Source organism: Aotus nancymaae, unplaced genomic scaffold (genome assembly GCF_030222135.1).
Source record: "Aotus nancymaae isolate 86718 unplaced genomic scaffold, 86718_ANA_hifiasm-v0.15.2.pri h1tg000058l, whole genome shotgun sequence".
Lineage (NCBI taxonomy): Eukaryota > Metazoa > Chordata > Mammalia > Primates > Aotidae > Aotus > Aotus nancymaae.
This window is the reverse complement of record NW_026988472.1, coordinates 43,954,559-43,971,291: the sequence shown is the minus strand read 5'-3', so window position 1 is coordinate 43,971,291 and position 16,733 is coordinate 43,954,559. Positions and strand designations below refer to the sequence as shown.

Genomic DNA, 16,733 nt, shown 5'->3' with positions numbered 1-16,733 from the left:
GCCCAGTGGAGGAAGGGCACAACCCACCATTAGAGGGGTGGGACTGGGCCACATGTTTTAACAAAAAACACAGGAAGCCTACTTAGCAACGAGACTGCGTTCTTGACAACCCAGCAGCTCTGCCAGGTCAGTGGAAGAGGCGGGCCTAAACCCCCAGTGGAAACAAAAAAGAACAAGAAGCTTCCCTAGTAACCTGAAGGAGTCCCTAGAAACCCAGTAGTGCCTAGACAGGCAGACAATCCACCTCATCAAGCAGGTCCCTGAGACCACAGCCAAGTAAAGCCACAAAAATGGGAAAAAAAACAGCGCAAAAAAGATGAAACCATCAAAGAGCAGAACACCTCTTCTCCTTCAAGGGATCACGACTCCTCAACAACATGGGAACACAACATGACTGAGAAAGAGTGCAACAAATTGACAGAAACAGGCTTCAGAAGGTGGATAATAAACTTTTCCGAGCTAAAGGAACACGTCCTAACTCAATACAAAGAAACCAAAAACCTTGAAAAAAGGTTAGACGAAATGCTAACTAGAATAACCAGCTTAGAGAAGAACATAAGTGACTTGATGGAGTTGAAAAACACAACACAAGAACCACGTGAAGCAAACACAAGTTTTAATAGCCAGATCGATCAAGCAGAAGAAAGGATATCAGAGATTGAAGATCAACTCAATGAAATAAAAAGAGAAGGCAAGACGAGCAAAAAGAGTGAAAAGAAATGAACAAAGCCTCCAAGAATTATGGGATTATGTGAAAAGACCTAATCTACGCTTGATCGGTGTACCTGAATATGATGGGGAGAATGAATCCAAGCTGGAAAACATGCTCCAGGATATTATCCAAGAGAACTTCCCAAGCCTAGCAAGGCAGTCCAAATTTCAAATTCAAGAAATACAGAGATCTCCACAGAGATATTCCTCAAGAAGAGCAACCCCAAGGCACGTAATCGCCAGATTCACCAGGGTTGAAATGAAGGAAAAAATGCTAAGGGTAGCCAGAGAGAAAGGTCAGGTCACCCACAGAGGGAAGCCAATCAGACTCACAGCAGATCTCTCCACAGAAACTCTACAAGCCAGAAGAGAGGTGGGGCCAATATTCAACATCCTTAAAGAAAAGAACTTTGAACCCAGAATCTCATATCCAGACAAACTAAGCTTCGTAAGTGAAGGAGAAATAAAATCCTTTACGGACAAGCAATTACTAAGAGATTTCATCACCACCAGACCTGCCCTACAAGAGCTCCTGAAAGAAACACTAAGCATGGAAAGGAACAAGTACCAGTCACTGCAAAAGCAAACCAGTTGGCAAAGACCAAAAATGCAATGAAGAAAATGAGTCAACTAACAGGAAAGAAAACCAGCCAGTAACAAAATGGCAGGATCAAATACCCATGTAACAATATTAACCTTGAATGTAAACAGCCTAAATGCCCCAATCAAAAGACACAGACTGGTAAACTCGATAAAAAGTCAAGCCCATCAGTGTGCTGTATTCGGGAAACCCATCTCACATACAAAGACACACACAGACCCAAAATAAAGGGATGGAGGAAGATTTACCAAGCAAATGGAGAACAAAAAAAAAGCAAGGGTTGCAATCCTAGTCTCTGATAAAATGGACTTCAAACCAACAAAGATCAAAAGAGACAAAGAAGGACACTACATAATGGTAAAAGGATCAATCCAACAAGAAGAGCTAACTATCCTAAATATATACACCCCCAAGACAGGAGCACCCAGATACATAAAGCAAGTTCTTAACAACCTAAAACGAGATTTAGACTCCCACACAATAATAGTGGGAGACTTCAACACTCCACTGTCAATATTAGACAGATCAATGAGACAGAAAATTAATAAGGATATCCAGGACTTGAACTCAGATCAGGAACAAGCAAACCTAATAGACATTTACAGAACTCTCCAGCCCAAATCCACAGAATATACATTTTTCTCAGCACCACATTGCACTTACTCTAAAATTGACCATGTCATTGGAAGCAAATCACTCCTCAGCAAATGCAAAAGAACAGAAATCATAACAAACAGTCTATCAGACCACAGTGCAATCAGACTAGAACTCAGGATTAAGAAACACACTCAAACCCGCACAACCACTTGGAAACTGAACAACTTGCTTCTGAGTGTCGACTGGATAAACAATGAAATGAAGGCAGAAATAAAGATGTTCTTTGAAAACAATCAGATTGAAGACACAACTTACCAGAATCTCTGGCACACCTTTAAAGCAGTGTCAAGGGGAAAATTTGTAGCAATAAATGCCCACATGAGTAGCAAGAAAAGATCTAAAAACGAAACCCTATCATCAAAATTGAAAGAGCTAGAGGAGGAAGATCAAAAAAACTCAAAAGCTAGCACAACACAATAAATAACTAAGATCAGAGCAGAACTGAAGGAGATAGAGACACAAAAAAACCCTTAAAAAATCAATAAATCCAGGAGCTGGTTTTTTGAAAAGATCAACAAAAGAGACCACTAGCCAGATTAATAAAAAAGAAAAGGGAGAAGAATCAAATAGATGCAATAAAAAACGATAAAGGGGATATCACCACTGATATCACAGAAATACAAACTACCATCACAGATTACTACAAACAGCTCTACTCACATAAACCAGTAAACCAGAAAGAAATGGATAAATTCCCAGACACTTGTACTCTACCAAGACTAAACCAGGAGTAAGTTGAAACCCTGAATAGACCAATAACAAGGGCTGAAGTTGAGGCGGCAATCAATAGTCTACCAGCCAAAAAAAGTCCAGGTCCAGATGGGTTCACAGCCGAATTCTACCAGATGTACAAAGAGGAGCTGGTTCCATTCCTTCTGAAACTGTATCAAACAATACAAGAGGAGGGAATCCTCCCTAACTCATTTTATGAGACCAATATCATCCTGATACCAAAACCAGGTAGAGACTCAACTAAAAAGGAAACCTTCAGGCCAATATCCATGATGAACATAGATGCAAAAATCTTCAATAAAATCTGTCAAACAGATTGCAACAGCACATCAAGAAGCTTATCCATCACGACCAAGTAGGCTTCATCCTGGGGATGCAGGGCTGGTTCAACATACACAAATCCATAAATGTAATCCATCGCATAAACAAAACCAAAGACAAAAACCACATGATTATCTCAATAGATGCAGAGAAGGCCTTCGACAAAATTCAACGGCCCTTCATGCTAAAAACTCTTAATAAATTAGGTATTGATGGAACATATCATAAAATGATAAAAGCTATATATGACAAACCTACAGCCAATATCATACTGAACAGGCAAAAGCTGGAAGAATCGCCTTTGAAATCAGGCACTAGACAAGGATGCCCTCTCTCACCACTCCTAATCGATATAGTATTGGAAGTTCTAGCCAGAGCAATCAGGCAAGAAAAAGAAATAAAGGGTATTCAATTAGGAAAGGAGGAAGTTGAATTGTTTCTATTTGCAGATGACATGATTGTATATCTAGAAGACCCCATCGTCTCAGCCCAAAATTTTCTCAAACTGATAAGGAACTTCAGCAAAGTCTCAGGATACAAAATCAATGTGCAAAAATCACAAGCATTCCTATATACCAATAACAGACAAACAGTCAAATCAAGAGTGAACTTCCATTCACAATTGCTACAAAGAGAATAAAATACCTAGGAATATAACTGACAAAGGATGTCAAAGACCTCTTCAAGGAGAATTACAAACCACTGCTCAACGAAATAAGAGAGGACACAAACAGATGGAGAAACACTCCATGTTCATGGTTAGGAAGAATCAATATTGTGAAAATGGCCATACTGCCCAAAGTAATTTACAGATTCAATGCTATCCCCATCAAGCTACCAATGACCTTCTTCACAGAACTGGAAAAAACCACCTTAAACTTCAAATGGAACCAAAAGAGAGCCCGCATAGCCAAGTCAATTTTAAGCAAAAAGAACAAAGCAGGAGGCATCACACTACCGGACATCAAACTACACTACAAGGCTACAGTAATCAAAACAGCATGGTACTGGTACCAAAACAGAGATATAGACCAATGGAACAGAACAGAGGCCTCGGAGGCAACACAACATATCTACAACCCTCCGATCTTTGACAAACCTGACAAAAACAAGCATGGGGAAAGGATTCCCTGTTTAATAAGTGGTGTTGGGAAAACTGGCTAGCCATATGCAGAAAGCAGAAACTGGACCCCTTTCTGACACCTTACACTAAAATTAACTCCAGATGGATCAAAGATTTAAACATCAACACCATAAAAACACTAGAAGAAAACACAGGCAAAACCATCCAGGAAATAGGCATAGCAAGGACTTCATGACTAAAACACCAAAAGCAATGGCAATAAAAGCCAGGATAGACAAATGAGATCTAATTAAACTCCAGAGCTTCTGTACAGCAAAATAAACCATCATTAGAGTGAATCAGCAACCAACAGAATGAGAAAAAATTTTTGCTATCTACCGATCTGACAAAGGGCTAATATCCAGAATCTACAAAGAACTAAAACAGATATACAAGAAAAAAGCAAACAACCCCATTCAAAAGTGGGCAAAGGATATGAACAGACACTTGTCAAAAGAGGATATATATGAGGCCAACAAACATATGAAAAAATGCTCATCATTCACTGGTCATCAGAGAAATGGAAATCCAAACCACACTGAGATATCATCTCATGCCCCTTAGAATGGCGATCATTAAAACATCTGGAGACAACAGATGCTGGAGAGGATGTGCAGAAATAGGAACACTCTTACACAGTTGGTGGGAGTGTAAATTAGTTCAACCATTGTGGAAGACAGTGTGGCAATTTCTCAAGGATCTAGAAATAGAAATTCCATTTGACCCAGCAATCCCACTAACTGGGTATATACCCAAAGAACTATAAATCATTCTACTATAAAGACACATGTACAAGTATGTTCATTGCAGCCCTATGTACAATAGCAAAGACCTGGAATCAACCCAAATGCCCATCAATGATAGACTGGACAAAGAAAATGTGGTACATATACACCATGGAATACTACACAGCCATAAAAAATGATGAGTTCGTGTCCTTTGTAGGGACATGGATGAACCTGGAAACCATCATTCTCAGCAAACTGACACAAGAATAGAAAATCAAACACCACATGTTCTCACTCATAGGTGGGTGTTGAACAATGAAAACACATGGACACAGGGAGGGGAGCATCACACACTGCGGTCTGTAGGGGGGAAATAGGGGAGGGACAGTGGGGGGTGGGGAGTTGGGGAGAGATAGCATGGGAGAAATGCCAAATAGAGGTGATGGGGAGGAAGGCAGCACATCACACTGTCATGTGTGTACCTATGCAACAGTCTTGTACATTCTTCACATGTACCCCAAAACCTAAAATGCAAAAAAAAAAAAAAAAAAAAAAAAAGTCACCTTACAAAGAAAATGCCAGATTTCTACTGCATTCCAGGAGACCAAAACCAAATATCAAAGAGCAGATAATTCCAAATTTATGCAAACTGTTCCAAAGAACAGGAAAAAAGGAAATACTCTTCAATTCATTGATAAACTAGTATAGCCTTCACATTAAAACCAGGCAAGTATCATTCAAGAAAATTTCAAGCCAATTTCACTCATGAATGTAGATGCAAATATTCTTGACCAAAGGAGAGCAAACCAAATCCAGTGACAAACTGCTTATCACAAGAATGCAAGACTGGTTTTATAATATAAAATTGATTAATATAGAGTACCACATTAAAGAAAGGAGAAGAAAAACCCAGATGATCAACCAGCCCAAAACAGCTTAGAAATTCACTGAAACAAAAGAATAAATCCGTATCTCAAATTCACTAAGTAAGTAGTCTAGCTCCCTTACTGTGTTAAGCTGCTCAAATTCACTGCCATCATCCATTACAAGGCACTACCTGGTTTCTCTCTGTTTGTATATCTGTGGCTCAAATTCAATGTAGTTACTGTAATGCCTGTATTTAGCCTGTTTTGACTAAAAAGCTGTTTGTTAGACTGCAAATACAGATGGCATGCACATTACTTCTCTATCCATAATTTTAGCAGCCCAAAAGAGAAAACTGTTTATTATCAGAGGAAGATACTTTGTTATTTAACTAAATTTTTACCTATTCACTTTGGTCAATAGTCTCTAAGTATCCCTAATACTTTTAAATGTTTTGATTAGAAAGTTCTGTATGCTATTTGATTATCTCCACCCTGAGACTGCAGCATCTTAATTTCATAAACCTCATCCTCTTCATATTACTAACTCAGTGCATTTGTGTAAAAGAGATACTTCCAGAGCTGTGCTAGCCAAGAGAGTAGCTATTAGATACATGTGGCTATTAAGCACTTAGAAATGTGGCTAGTCGGAATTGTGATGTGTTATACATATAAAATACACACCAAATTTTAAAAACTTAGTATGAAATATAAATGCAAAATATCTCATTAATAATTTTTATACTAATTACACATTAAAATGACAATCTTTTGGACTTACTGGGTTAAATAAAACATACGGGGCTAGGCGTGGTGGCTCATGCCTGTAGTCCCAGCATTTTGAGAGGCCAAGGTGGGTGGAACACTTGAGGTCAGGAGTTTGATGGCGAGACCCCATCTCTACTAAAAATGCAAAAACTAGCTGGGCATGATGGTGCGTGCCTGTAATCCCAGCTACTGGGGAGGCTGTGGCATGAGAATTGCTTGATCCCAGGAGGTGGAGGTTGCCAGTGAGCCAAGATCACGCTACTGCACTCCATCCTGGGCAACAGAGTAAGATTCTGTTTCAACAACAACAAAATAAATTAATTTCTCTTGCTTCTATTTACATTTTTAAATATGGCCTCTAGGACATTTAAAATTGCATATGTGGATTACATTAATTTCTATTGGACAGTACTGTTCTGGAGCATCAAGATAGTGTTTCCATGTTGGAATTTACTTACAGCTTCAAAGATGATGTAGTTTTCACTCCAACAACCAAGGTATCACCCATTACACGATACCATATCTTCTCTACTAGCTGTTCTGAATCTTGAAAACTGTCTGATAACTTTTCATCTAAGATATGGACAGAATTTTCTTCTTCACCACAAAAAGGAACAAGACATTCCTTATTAAAAAAAAAAAAAAGTTTAAATAACTGATTAAAAAATATGTACCACGTGTAGCAAAACTTAAATAAAAAAGTAAGTGTGCTTTTGGCCAGGCCTTACAGTCTAAACATTTAAAAATAAATCAAAACATATTATAGATTACACACAATTTACTAAAATGAAATGTATAAAATATATATAATTTCCTATCTATTTATATCAAGAAGCATGGCATGACTGGGGTATGGCAAGATAGGATATCCAACATAGAGCCAAAACGGAGGTAAACCTGGAGTCCATTTTGAAAAAAAAGTCTGATAATATGTACCCCATTTATACTGAAAATAGTCCAGTCTGTATTTTGTCAATGGCTTGCACTAAGCCTATTACTATAAACTTTTGTGTAGATAAAACTAATTAAACTAACTTTAGACTACTTAAAGCTTATTGCTAAAATTTTACTCTTAAAGTCCAAGTCATACTCATTTCCACACACATATGGATGTATAACATTAGAAACAGTAGTAATAAGAATAATAGTAATCATAACAATAATATGTATAACATCTATTGAGTGTTTACTTTATACCAGGCACTGTTCTAAATGCCATTCATGTTATCAATTCATTTAACGTACACAATAACCCTAGTACCCTAGGTCTGTATTGTTATCATCTACATTTTACAGATTAGAACAATTAGACACAGGGAAGTTAAGTAAATTGCCTAGGGTCACACAGTCAGCAAGTAGCAGAGCTGGGATTTGAACCGAAGCAGACTGGTTCCACAGCCCATGCTCTTCCTTAACTATTACCCTATACTGACTCTCTATGTGGTAATTACTGAAAAGAGATAGGGGCATTCACACAATAGGAGACTAAGTGTGTTCCTAGGAATGTGACACTTCTGCCAGTAGCTGTGAGTTCTGAAGCAGGCTATTCATCTGAAACCTGGGCTTTTTACTACCTGCCAGGTTTGCTTTTAAAACTAACAATGTAAAAGGCCAAAAATGGGGCCTTGCACATGGTGGTTTAAATATATTAATTTCTAAACACTCCTTCCCCTTTCTAAAATTGGCAAAATCATTGAGGTGAGGAAAGGAAATGGGGAAACAATCTTAACAATGACTTTCATGAGGTTTCCCAGGAAATTAGAACAGTAATATAGAAATGCAACACAATGTGTTTCTGTTATGCTTTATTACATTAACAAGATCATGTTTTGGACCCAAACCCTCATATGGCTAAGATTGAAATACAAATACAAAGCATAGGCCATGACAAGAATGCGCAATCCAGAAGGAAGTCACAGCTAGGCACTACAGTGACTGGAGGGAATAAAATGCAACATTAGTCCAGCTCTTATTGATTTACTTATAGTGCTGCTATGCTGTGTCTTTCTCTGTATGAAATTAATGTGCATAAGTCTTATTTTTATGAAGTTTCAGCAGTTTTTGCTAACTTCCTACATTAATGTACTGGTGTAAGTTACCACATAAGGGACCAGAGGAGGTTCTTATGATCGTCAGCCACAATGAAGAAGAGATTAAAATTATGAAAAGCAGATAGAAGAACTAAAAAAACCCACAGCACTGTAGGAACATTTACTCGAGGAAAAAATATCCTTAGAAAGAAACAATGCAACAGACTAAAAGAACAATCATTATATTAATAATAAAATGATGTCATCACCAATACAAAATTAAATAATACTCAGTATATTGTATTTAAGAAGTCAGGAAACCGGACACAATGGCTCACGACTGTACTCCCAGCACTTTGGGAGGCCAAGGTGGGCAGATCACAAGGTCAGGAGTTCTAGACCAGCCTGACCAACACGGTGAAACCCTGTCTCTACCAAAAATGCAAAAAAAAATTAGCCAGGAGTGGTGGTGTGCTCCTGTAACCCCAGCTACTCAGGAGGCTGAGGCAGGGGACTTGCTTGAACCAGGGAGGTGGAGGTTGCAATGAGCCGAGATCACACCACTGCACTCCAGCCTGAGCAACAAAGCGAGACTCCATCTCAAAAATAAATAAATAAAAATAAAAATAAGTCAGGAAATACATAATTCATCTATGAGTAATTTCTATCCAAACAATACAAGTAAAAAAGTTTAACAGTTAAATCTACTGTAAACAAAAGGACTTGTTCCCTAAGGTTCCTGATAACTGAAATTTTAATATGCTACAGAATTACATATAAACCAATAAAATATTGGCTCCTCAATCAAATTTTTTCAATGTTATAGAAGTCCACCATTATAACCTCTGCTACTTTTTTTCTTGATCCACTGAGCAGCATTTTCTAATGTATTCTAATATTTCAATTTAAATAACTCTTCAATAGCTTACAGATTTTCAATTCGTAAAATTATAAAAATGGTCATATGATTACTTTTACCTCCTTTGCACTTGATGTATTATCATCTTTTCCTTGAACCAGGTTTATTAAAGCTTTGTAAGATTTTGAAATAATTTTTTCCTTAAGCAAGAGATGCTGCCGTAATTCCCATAAAGAAGAAAAACCAACCTGTAAAGTAGAAAGAAAAACAGTTGCAAGAAACATGATTTCAAATGAAACCAGACATACCATTAATTCAGGAAGCACTTTCTCCAAATGTGCTTATCAATTCATTTTTCTATAGAAAGTAGAATGCTTCTCAGAGCAAAATTGTTGTGTTTATAGATTTTAAGTCTCTAAGCTCAAAAAATGTACCTTCTTTCAAAGGAAAATATGGAAAATAACTGCAACATAGAGTTTATATATCAAATTGAGAGAGTGGCAATATAATAGCATGTTTCACGAGTGAGTTATTAAGTAACTTTGAATCAATGTGAATAAAACTCAAGGCCTACCAATACACCCACCTAATATAAAATAACTGTTTTCCTTGTTGAAATAATTTCTGCTTCAAAAACAAGGCATCCACATAAGCAAAGACATCATAATGAATAGAAATTATCACTTTTAATCTGATACTATTTGAAATTTTCTGTTCATGTAACCTTTATAGCAAAATTGTAAAATAAATAAAATTAATAGCCCCCAAATTGTCATGTATATTTTTGTGTTAACAAACTCAGTGCTAGAGTCAATTCTACTGAAAACTACTGAAAAAAATAAATTTGGCTCTGAACTGGGCATACAGCAATCCATTCCTTTTATGATACCAGATAAATAGATTTCAGCACTAAGGATGAAACGTTCACAGAATATATTTTGCTACTGAAAATTTAAAGAGTCATGTCAATGAACTGATAGAAGTTGTCTCATTTCAGGTGGATATCTGAGACTGTTTAAGTATTAATCTGGCTTTTAATAAAACATATTTTTCTACATTTAAAAAACAAAATGCGTCACTTTTGGGGATTCTTTTCTTTTAAATTACATTTCAAGACAGGTAAATTCTTTTTCTTTTAATCAATGAATAGAAATTGGAGAGTAAAGATTGAATTGTTCTTATGTCTTACCTTACTGCACAAAGTATGTAAAGTGTCTAGCTCATATTTTAAAACTTTTTATGTTGACCTAGTTCTGTGGGCTGCACATAATTCTCACTCCATCACTCATTCGCTCAGTAATTTGTTATTTGCGGGGAGGCAGATGTACCCATCAAAGGTACGTAGCCACAACTGAGCTACCGGAGGGGTGAGGAGAAGAAAAAACTGTATGTCAGCAGGTTGAACTGCACTCTCAAAAATTATCAGTGTTCACTCTTCCTTCCTCCTTAACATGTCCCTTACTCCAGGACAATATAGTGATTTAGTAGAGTAGTTAAATAATCTTGGTTGTGAAGTTTTGCTATAAAGCTACAAAAATAAATAGACACGTGGTAAGAAATTTAAACAATGTGAATGTACACCTCACCTTCTCTTCCTAGATGCTCAATGCCATTTGCACAACCAATAGATTGTGTACCCTCTGAGAACTTTTCCATGTGCATCTTAAGGAATGCTATTTCCTCTGCACAAACAAAAATCCACCCAAAACCAAATACAGGAGCATATTATATTATACTGCATGACACTGAACCTTGCTTTTTTCTTCTTTATTGTGATCTCTATCATACATGCAGAAGAATGTACAGTACAAAATAACATTTTACAGACTAATAACGAGGCCGACAGCCACGTTAACTCCACCCAAATCAAAAAGTAGCACTCCAGGAGCTGCCCAGGGACCTTCCACAATCACAATTGCCCTTTCTCCCCTGGAGTCAATACTATCTTGGCCTTTTAAGATAATTCCTTGCCTGTCTTCATAATTTTACCACCTTTGCATGAATTCTTAAGGAGTACTGTAAGTTTTTTGTGTGTTTTGCTTCTGAAACTTTTATAAATGGAATTGTTCTGCACGTATCAGGTTTTAGAGTTGCCCATGTTGCCACTAGTAGCTGTAGTTCATTCCTTCCATTGCTCTACAGTATTCCACCATACAACTACCACTATTTACTTATCCATTCTCCAGTTGATGGGTATTTGGGTCATGCTCAGTTGTGCAGTGTTACAAAAAATGCTGCTATGAACATCTGTGTACATGCATACAAGTTTCTCTAAGGTCCTGGTCTCCTCATTTCCCCTTCCTGTAACGGACTGGAACACAAATTTCAGGGGAGAAAGAACAGTGAAATGGACTCTAGGTCTAGCTCTGCAAGTCACTTAACCTTTCTGGCTATTTGTTACATCATGTGCAAAATGGTGGGAAGGTAGACTTGTTCATCTCTACAAGGCCTTCCAGTGTTTAGAACTTTATTATATACATTGAAAGTTACTGTTAACATGTGGATACTTGAAACAAAATGGATATTCAACTATCTCTTATCTACCACCTCCATTTCTCCTTTCCTTCCCTTAATGTTGTTTAAAGCCTTGCATATTTTCTTTGTGCTACATTCTGGATTTTTCTCATATATTCTGGTTCACTAATTTGCTCTGTATCGCTTGCATCTTGAGTTAACTGTTAAAGTCACCTATTGGTTTTTTTTATTTCAGTGTGTTTTTGCTTGAAAGAGATGCTGTTTGGTTATTTTATGTGAATAATTACTCATGATGTCTTGTTTATTTATGTGCTTATTCTGTGGACAGCTCATTTTCTTTGAAAAATTACTTATGAGATTTATGAGGGCTAGAATGAATGTAAGTTTCCAGAGAGGATTTTCTGTTTGTTTTTGTCAGATGCCTGGGGCACCACCGATTTAAGTTTAATACACATGCTCCCAGGGCAAAAGTAACATCAGTGTTCTGCTTATCTCTCTGGGTTCCAGCTTTGAAAGTTTGATTTGATAATTTATTCTTATAGTGTCAGCTTTTTTGAAGCTTCTACGAAGGTCTTTAAAGGACACTTCATCTATCATTTTCAGTTTTAACCAGGAGAGTTGATCCTGCTTCATAAATTAAACCTTTCATAACATCATGCTTTCATAAAGTACTTTGGCATCATTTCTAAATCAGTATAAAAATACACATTATTCTTTTTGACAGCTACATAGTATTCCATGGTTCAGACATATCAGAATTTTCTTATCATACTCCTAATGATATATATTTAGATTTGTACCAATACTGTAGTTTATAAATACTACATAAACATTCTTGAACAATCATCTCCATCCTTAGAAGAGATTTCTAGAAGTGAAACTGCAAGAGTAAAAAGACGTAAGTAATTTATATTTAAATAACTATAATAACTTTTCCTCTGAGAAGGTTGGGCCACTATACATTCACAACAATGCTATATAAGAATGCACATTTATATTAAGAAAATTAATATTTTGTCATGTATTACAATTTCTTTTTTCATAATTTGTCTTTTTATTAATTTTACTTTGTTCAGGATGCAAAAATTTTGAATAGATCAAAGTCTTCTTTCATGGCTCTATATCTGTTACGACGTTTTATTTATCTACTGTTCACATTCATGTCTAATATGTGTTCAACAAGCATTTATTAAAGTGAACTCACTCTAATAATGAAATAGCTGCAAAATAATTTTAAAACAACCTGCAAAGTATAAATATTTGCCACCTGGCCCTTTCCATAAAGTTTTCCAACCCTAGCAAAAGAGGAAAAAAAAAATACAGCAAGAAGAGAGAAAAATCCAAACGAGAAGATACAATTAGCATGGCCCCCTCTTCAGTGTAATTTTTAAAAGTAGGGAGGGGAAATTATTCTAGATAAAAAGACCAATAAGAGATATAATCAAATGCAAGTGTAAACTTTGATTGACTGGATCCTGGAAAAAAACAGCTATAAAAACGATTTTGTGATAACTAAATACATTTGAATATGGACAAGATAGCAAACAAGATTAAGGGATCATTAATAATTTTCTAACATTGTTAATGGTATTATAGTTGCATAAGGAGAATATCCTTATTTTTAGAAAATTCCTGCTGAAATACCTAAGAGTGAAGTATTATAACATCTGCAACTTTTAAATGGTTCTACAAAAATGTACATACACATATACACAAACACAAACAAATGAGGCCAATAAGATTTTTTAAAGTAACAAGAGTTGAATGTATGTGGGGATACAGAGATAATCACTGTATTCTTGGAATATTTCTGTGTATTTTAAAATATTATAAACCAAAAAAAAGCTTACAAAAGAACATAAATCTTATAATCACATTTCTATGTAAATTTGCATATATTCATTTAAAAATCTTCAAAAATATACATGCCAAAGTGTTAAAACTGGTTATTTCAAAGTAGTGGAATCACAGACAATCATTAGGTTGTTTTGATTTGTTTTGACATTTCTTTGCATAGCCTTAGTATTTTATAGGGAATGTGCATTACTTTGGTACATTAAGAAAAAAAAAACAAAAAACTCTTTAAGGGAGCTTTTTATGGAAAACATGAGAGTAAACTGTTCATGTCTGGAATGTATTATGATTTATCATATTCACTGCTACTCTAAAAAAGATACTGTGGCATACTGATCCCAGAAAGAATGTGTTTTCAAAAGTGAGTTTCTTCTATTTTCCCTCATGAGACATCAAATCTATATAGTCTCACTATAAAAAGGTATCATTTTTAGATGATACATTTATAAGTAATATCATAATAGTTTATACAGAGGTACCAAAAAGATAAAGATCCTTTGAAATATGATTCTTCCCCAAGCACCAAGTTGCTTAAACTTTAAGGACCTTTCTTTCAATGTTCTTTCCTTCATTTAGAATAGCACTAATCAAAAAGCAAAAGCAAAAAGCAAATAGACACTAACTTTCAGTCCTGCTTCCAGAGGTGGAACTACCAAGTAACGATTATCTTGTTCGTCTTCAAATATGTCATCTTCATTGCAATCCGATGGTTCACTCTAATAAATAAATAAATATACTAAAACTAAAATTTTGAAATAATTGAAAATTCATAAAATTACCAAAATACAATTAAAGTATACCCAGTCAGAACAGTTTCCCATGTTACACACTATTCTATAAAAAGCAAACTATAGGCTGGATGCGGTGGCTCACATCTGTAATCCCAGCACTTTGGGAGGCCAAGGCAGGCACATCACCTGAGGTCAGGAGTTCAAGACCAGCCTGACCAACATGGTGAAATCCCATCTCTACTAAAAATACAAAAAATTAGCCAGGCGTGATGGCAGGTGCCTGTAATCCCAGCTCCTTGAGAGGCTGAGGTAGGAGAATCGCTTGAACCCAGGAGGCAGAGGTTGCAGTGAGCCAACAAATTGCGCCACTGCACTCCAGCCTGGGTGTGATAGAGTGAGACTCCATCAAAAAAAAAAAAAGGCAAACTATATATTTTCCCCATCATTTTCTTGTAACTAGACAAAAAGTATTATGATTCCTACTACTATCACCTAACATTTATGTACTGCTTTACACAGTATCAGCTGATTAGCTTTCAATTTAAAGAGTAAACATTTTCCCATTTATTTAATTAAGAGACAGTGTCTTGCTCCATCGCCCAGGTTGAAGTGCAACAAAACAACCATAGCTCACTGCAGCCTTGAATTCCTGGGTTCTCACTGGCTTTTTATAAAATCCTAAAATCCCATAACTGGAGAAAATAAAAATTATGCTCATTTTACAAATGAAAAACCTGAGGCTTAGAGAGATTTCATATTGATCTAAAAACTTCAAGGTCATAATTTCCCTTATGTCCAAGATCTCAAGATATCATGAGCTGTTACTTCCTTACTAAAGCAGTTTTCCTTTATTTTATTCCTTATTTAATCCAATATTATATTTATTGGTACAAAATGTGATTTTCAGAAGCAACAATGAAGTTAATTTACAGTATAACCGTCACTTAAGTGAGCACCAGATATACTATAATTCAAATTTATACCAAAAGCATGGTCAATTTGTATAACATTTGTTGAAAAAAGATTCAATGTATGTATTTAAAAGTTTCAATCTATGTATTTTTAAAGTTCAAAATGTTACTTTAAGTATAAAATCACCAATATTTAAATGATAGGTCAAAGCTTTTGAGCACTTAAATTTTCTAAAATGGTTCTTAAAATAACACATAAGTAAATAGAACTTACCGAATAGTTTATGTTTCCAAGATCTGTTATTTTAAATGAAGTCAGGTAATCTGAGTTCAAGGCATCCTTAAAAAGTAGGAGTACTTGTTCAGCTCCACTTCCAATAAAGTCATCTATCAATACCAAGCTAACCTTTTCCCACTTAGCAGCAATCTAAAAGAAAGGGATCATTATAGGAGGAATAGACAAGAAAAACTCAAATGTGAAATAAACAAATTAAGTCTTTTTGTTTCATGGAGTTGTAATTTGTAAAATTCAATCTTATAAATGAGTAATGAAAATAGCAAAAACTAAAATAAAATAAAGATGTTAGGGGATGAGAAAATATAAGGAGTTATAACAACTTTATAAATAGCAAGGTACTTAGATTTAAGATTTTATTCATGTTTGTCCAGGGACTATCATGTTCTTGATTTCTATATTTAAAATTTAATTGTAATCTATTTATAAATTCTAATACATTTCATGACTAAATCTTTTGGAAATTCTAACATTTATCATGTGTCAAACTTTAGTGAAGATTCTTTTGCACAGCTAATTTAAGGATGACTCTCGTTCCCATAAGTCTTAGTAACCAGACAGTACTAAAAGATACCTTAAGAGCTCTTAACACAAAATAACCTATAATAGAGTCCAGATGAGCTTAAAACGTTAAACCCTGGTGTGGGTGTGGAGGGGAATATAGCTAGTATCGGGTAAACAGGTGAGGGGTCCTAAGAGTAGGACAGTCAGAACCATCCTAGCGTCATGGAATGATTTGATCAGTTTATATCAGAACCTGAGACCTCAGATTTAAAATAGAGGACAACTTCTTAAAGGTACATATAAGTGAAAGCCTCAAGATTGGTTTCAAGGAAAACTAACACCATGAGGATCAAATCTCTCTTCTCCCTGAGACAAAAGAACTAAAACCCCCACTCAGAATTCCAGGAGCAGATACATCACCCAGATGCCCAAATATCAACCTTGCCCTATAAGGCTAATTTCCAAAGTTGATTATTCGCTTGTGCAGAGAAACAGCTTATTTGTAAAGCCATATCCTCCATTTCTCCCACAAGTATCATGGTGTATAATGGACTATGGGAAGAGACATTA

At 35.8% G+C, this 16,733-nt stretch overlaps 1 protein-coding gene across 1 annotated transcript in view; it reads right to left on the bottom strand.

The window, feature by feature from the left end:
• Positions 1-16,733, bottom strand: part of FANCB (FA complementation group B) — a 35,445-nt gene that overhangs the window by 5,190 nt on the left and 13,522 nt on the right. The window contains exons 3-6 of the mRNA XM_012434875.2: positions 15,639-15,791; positions 14,346-14,438; positions 9,513-9,641; positions 6,963-7,129 (exon numbers count right to left, since the gene is read on the bottom strand). Of these exons, the coding sequence (XP_012290298.2) occupies positions 6,963-7,129; positions 9,513-9,641; positions 14,346-14,438; positions 15,639-15,791 (542 nt within the window). The remainder of the gene's footprint in view (positions 1-6,962; positions 7,130-9,512; positions 9,642-14,345; positions 14,439-15,638; positions 15,792-16,733) is intronic.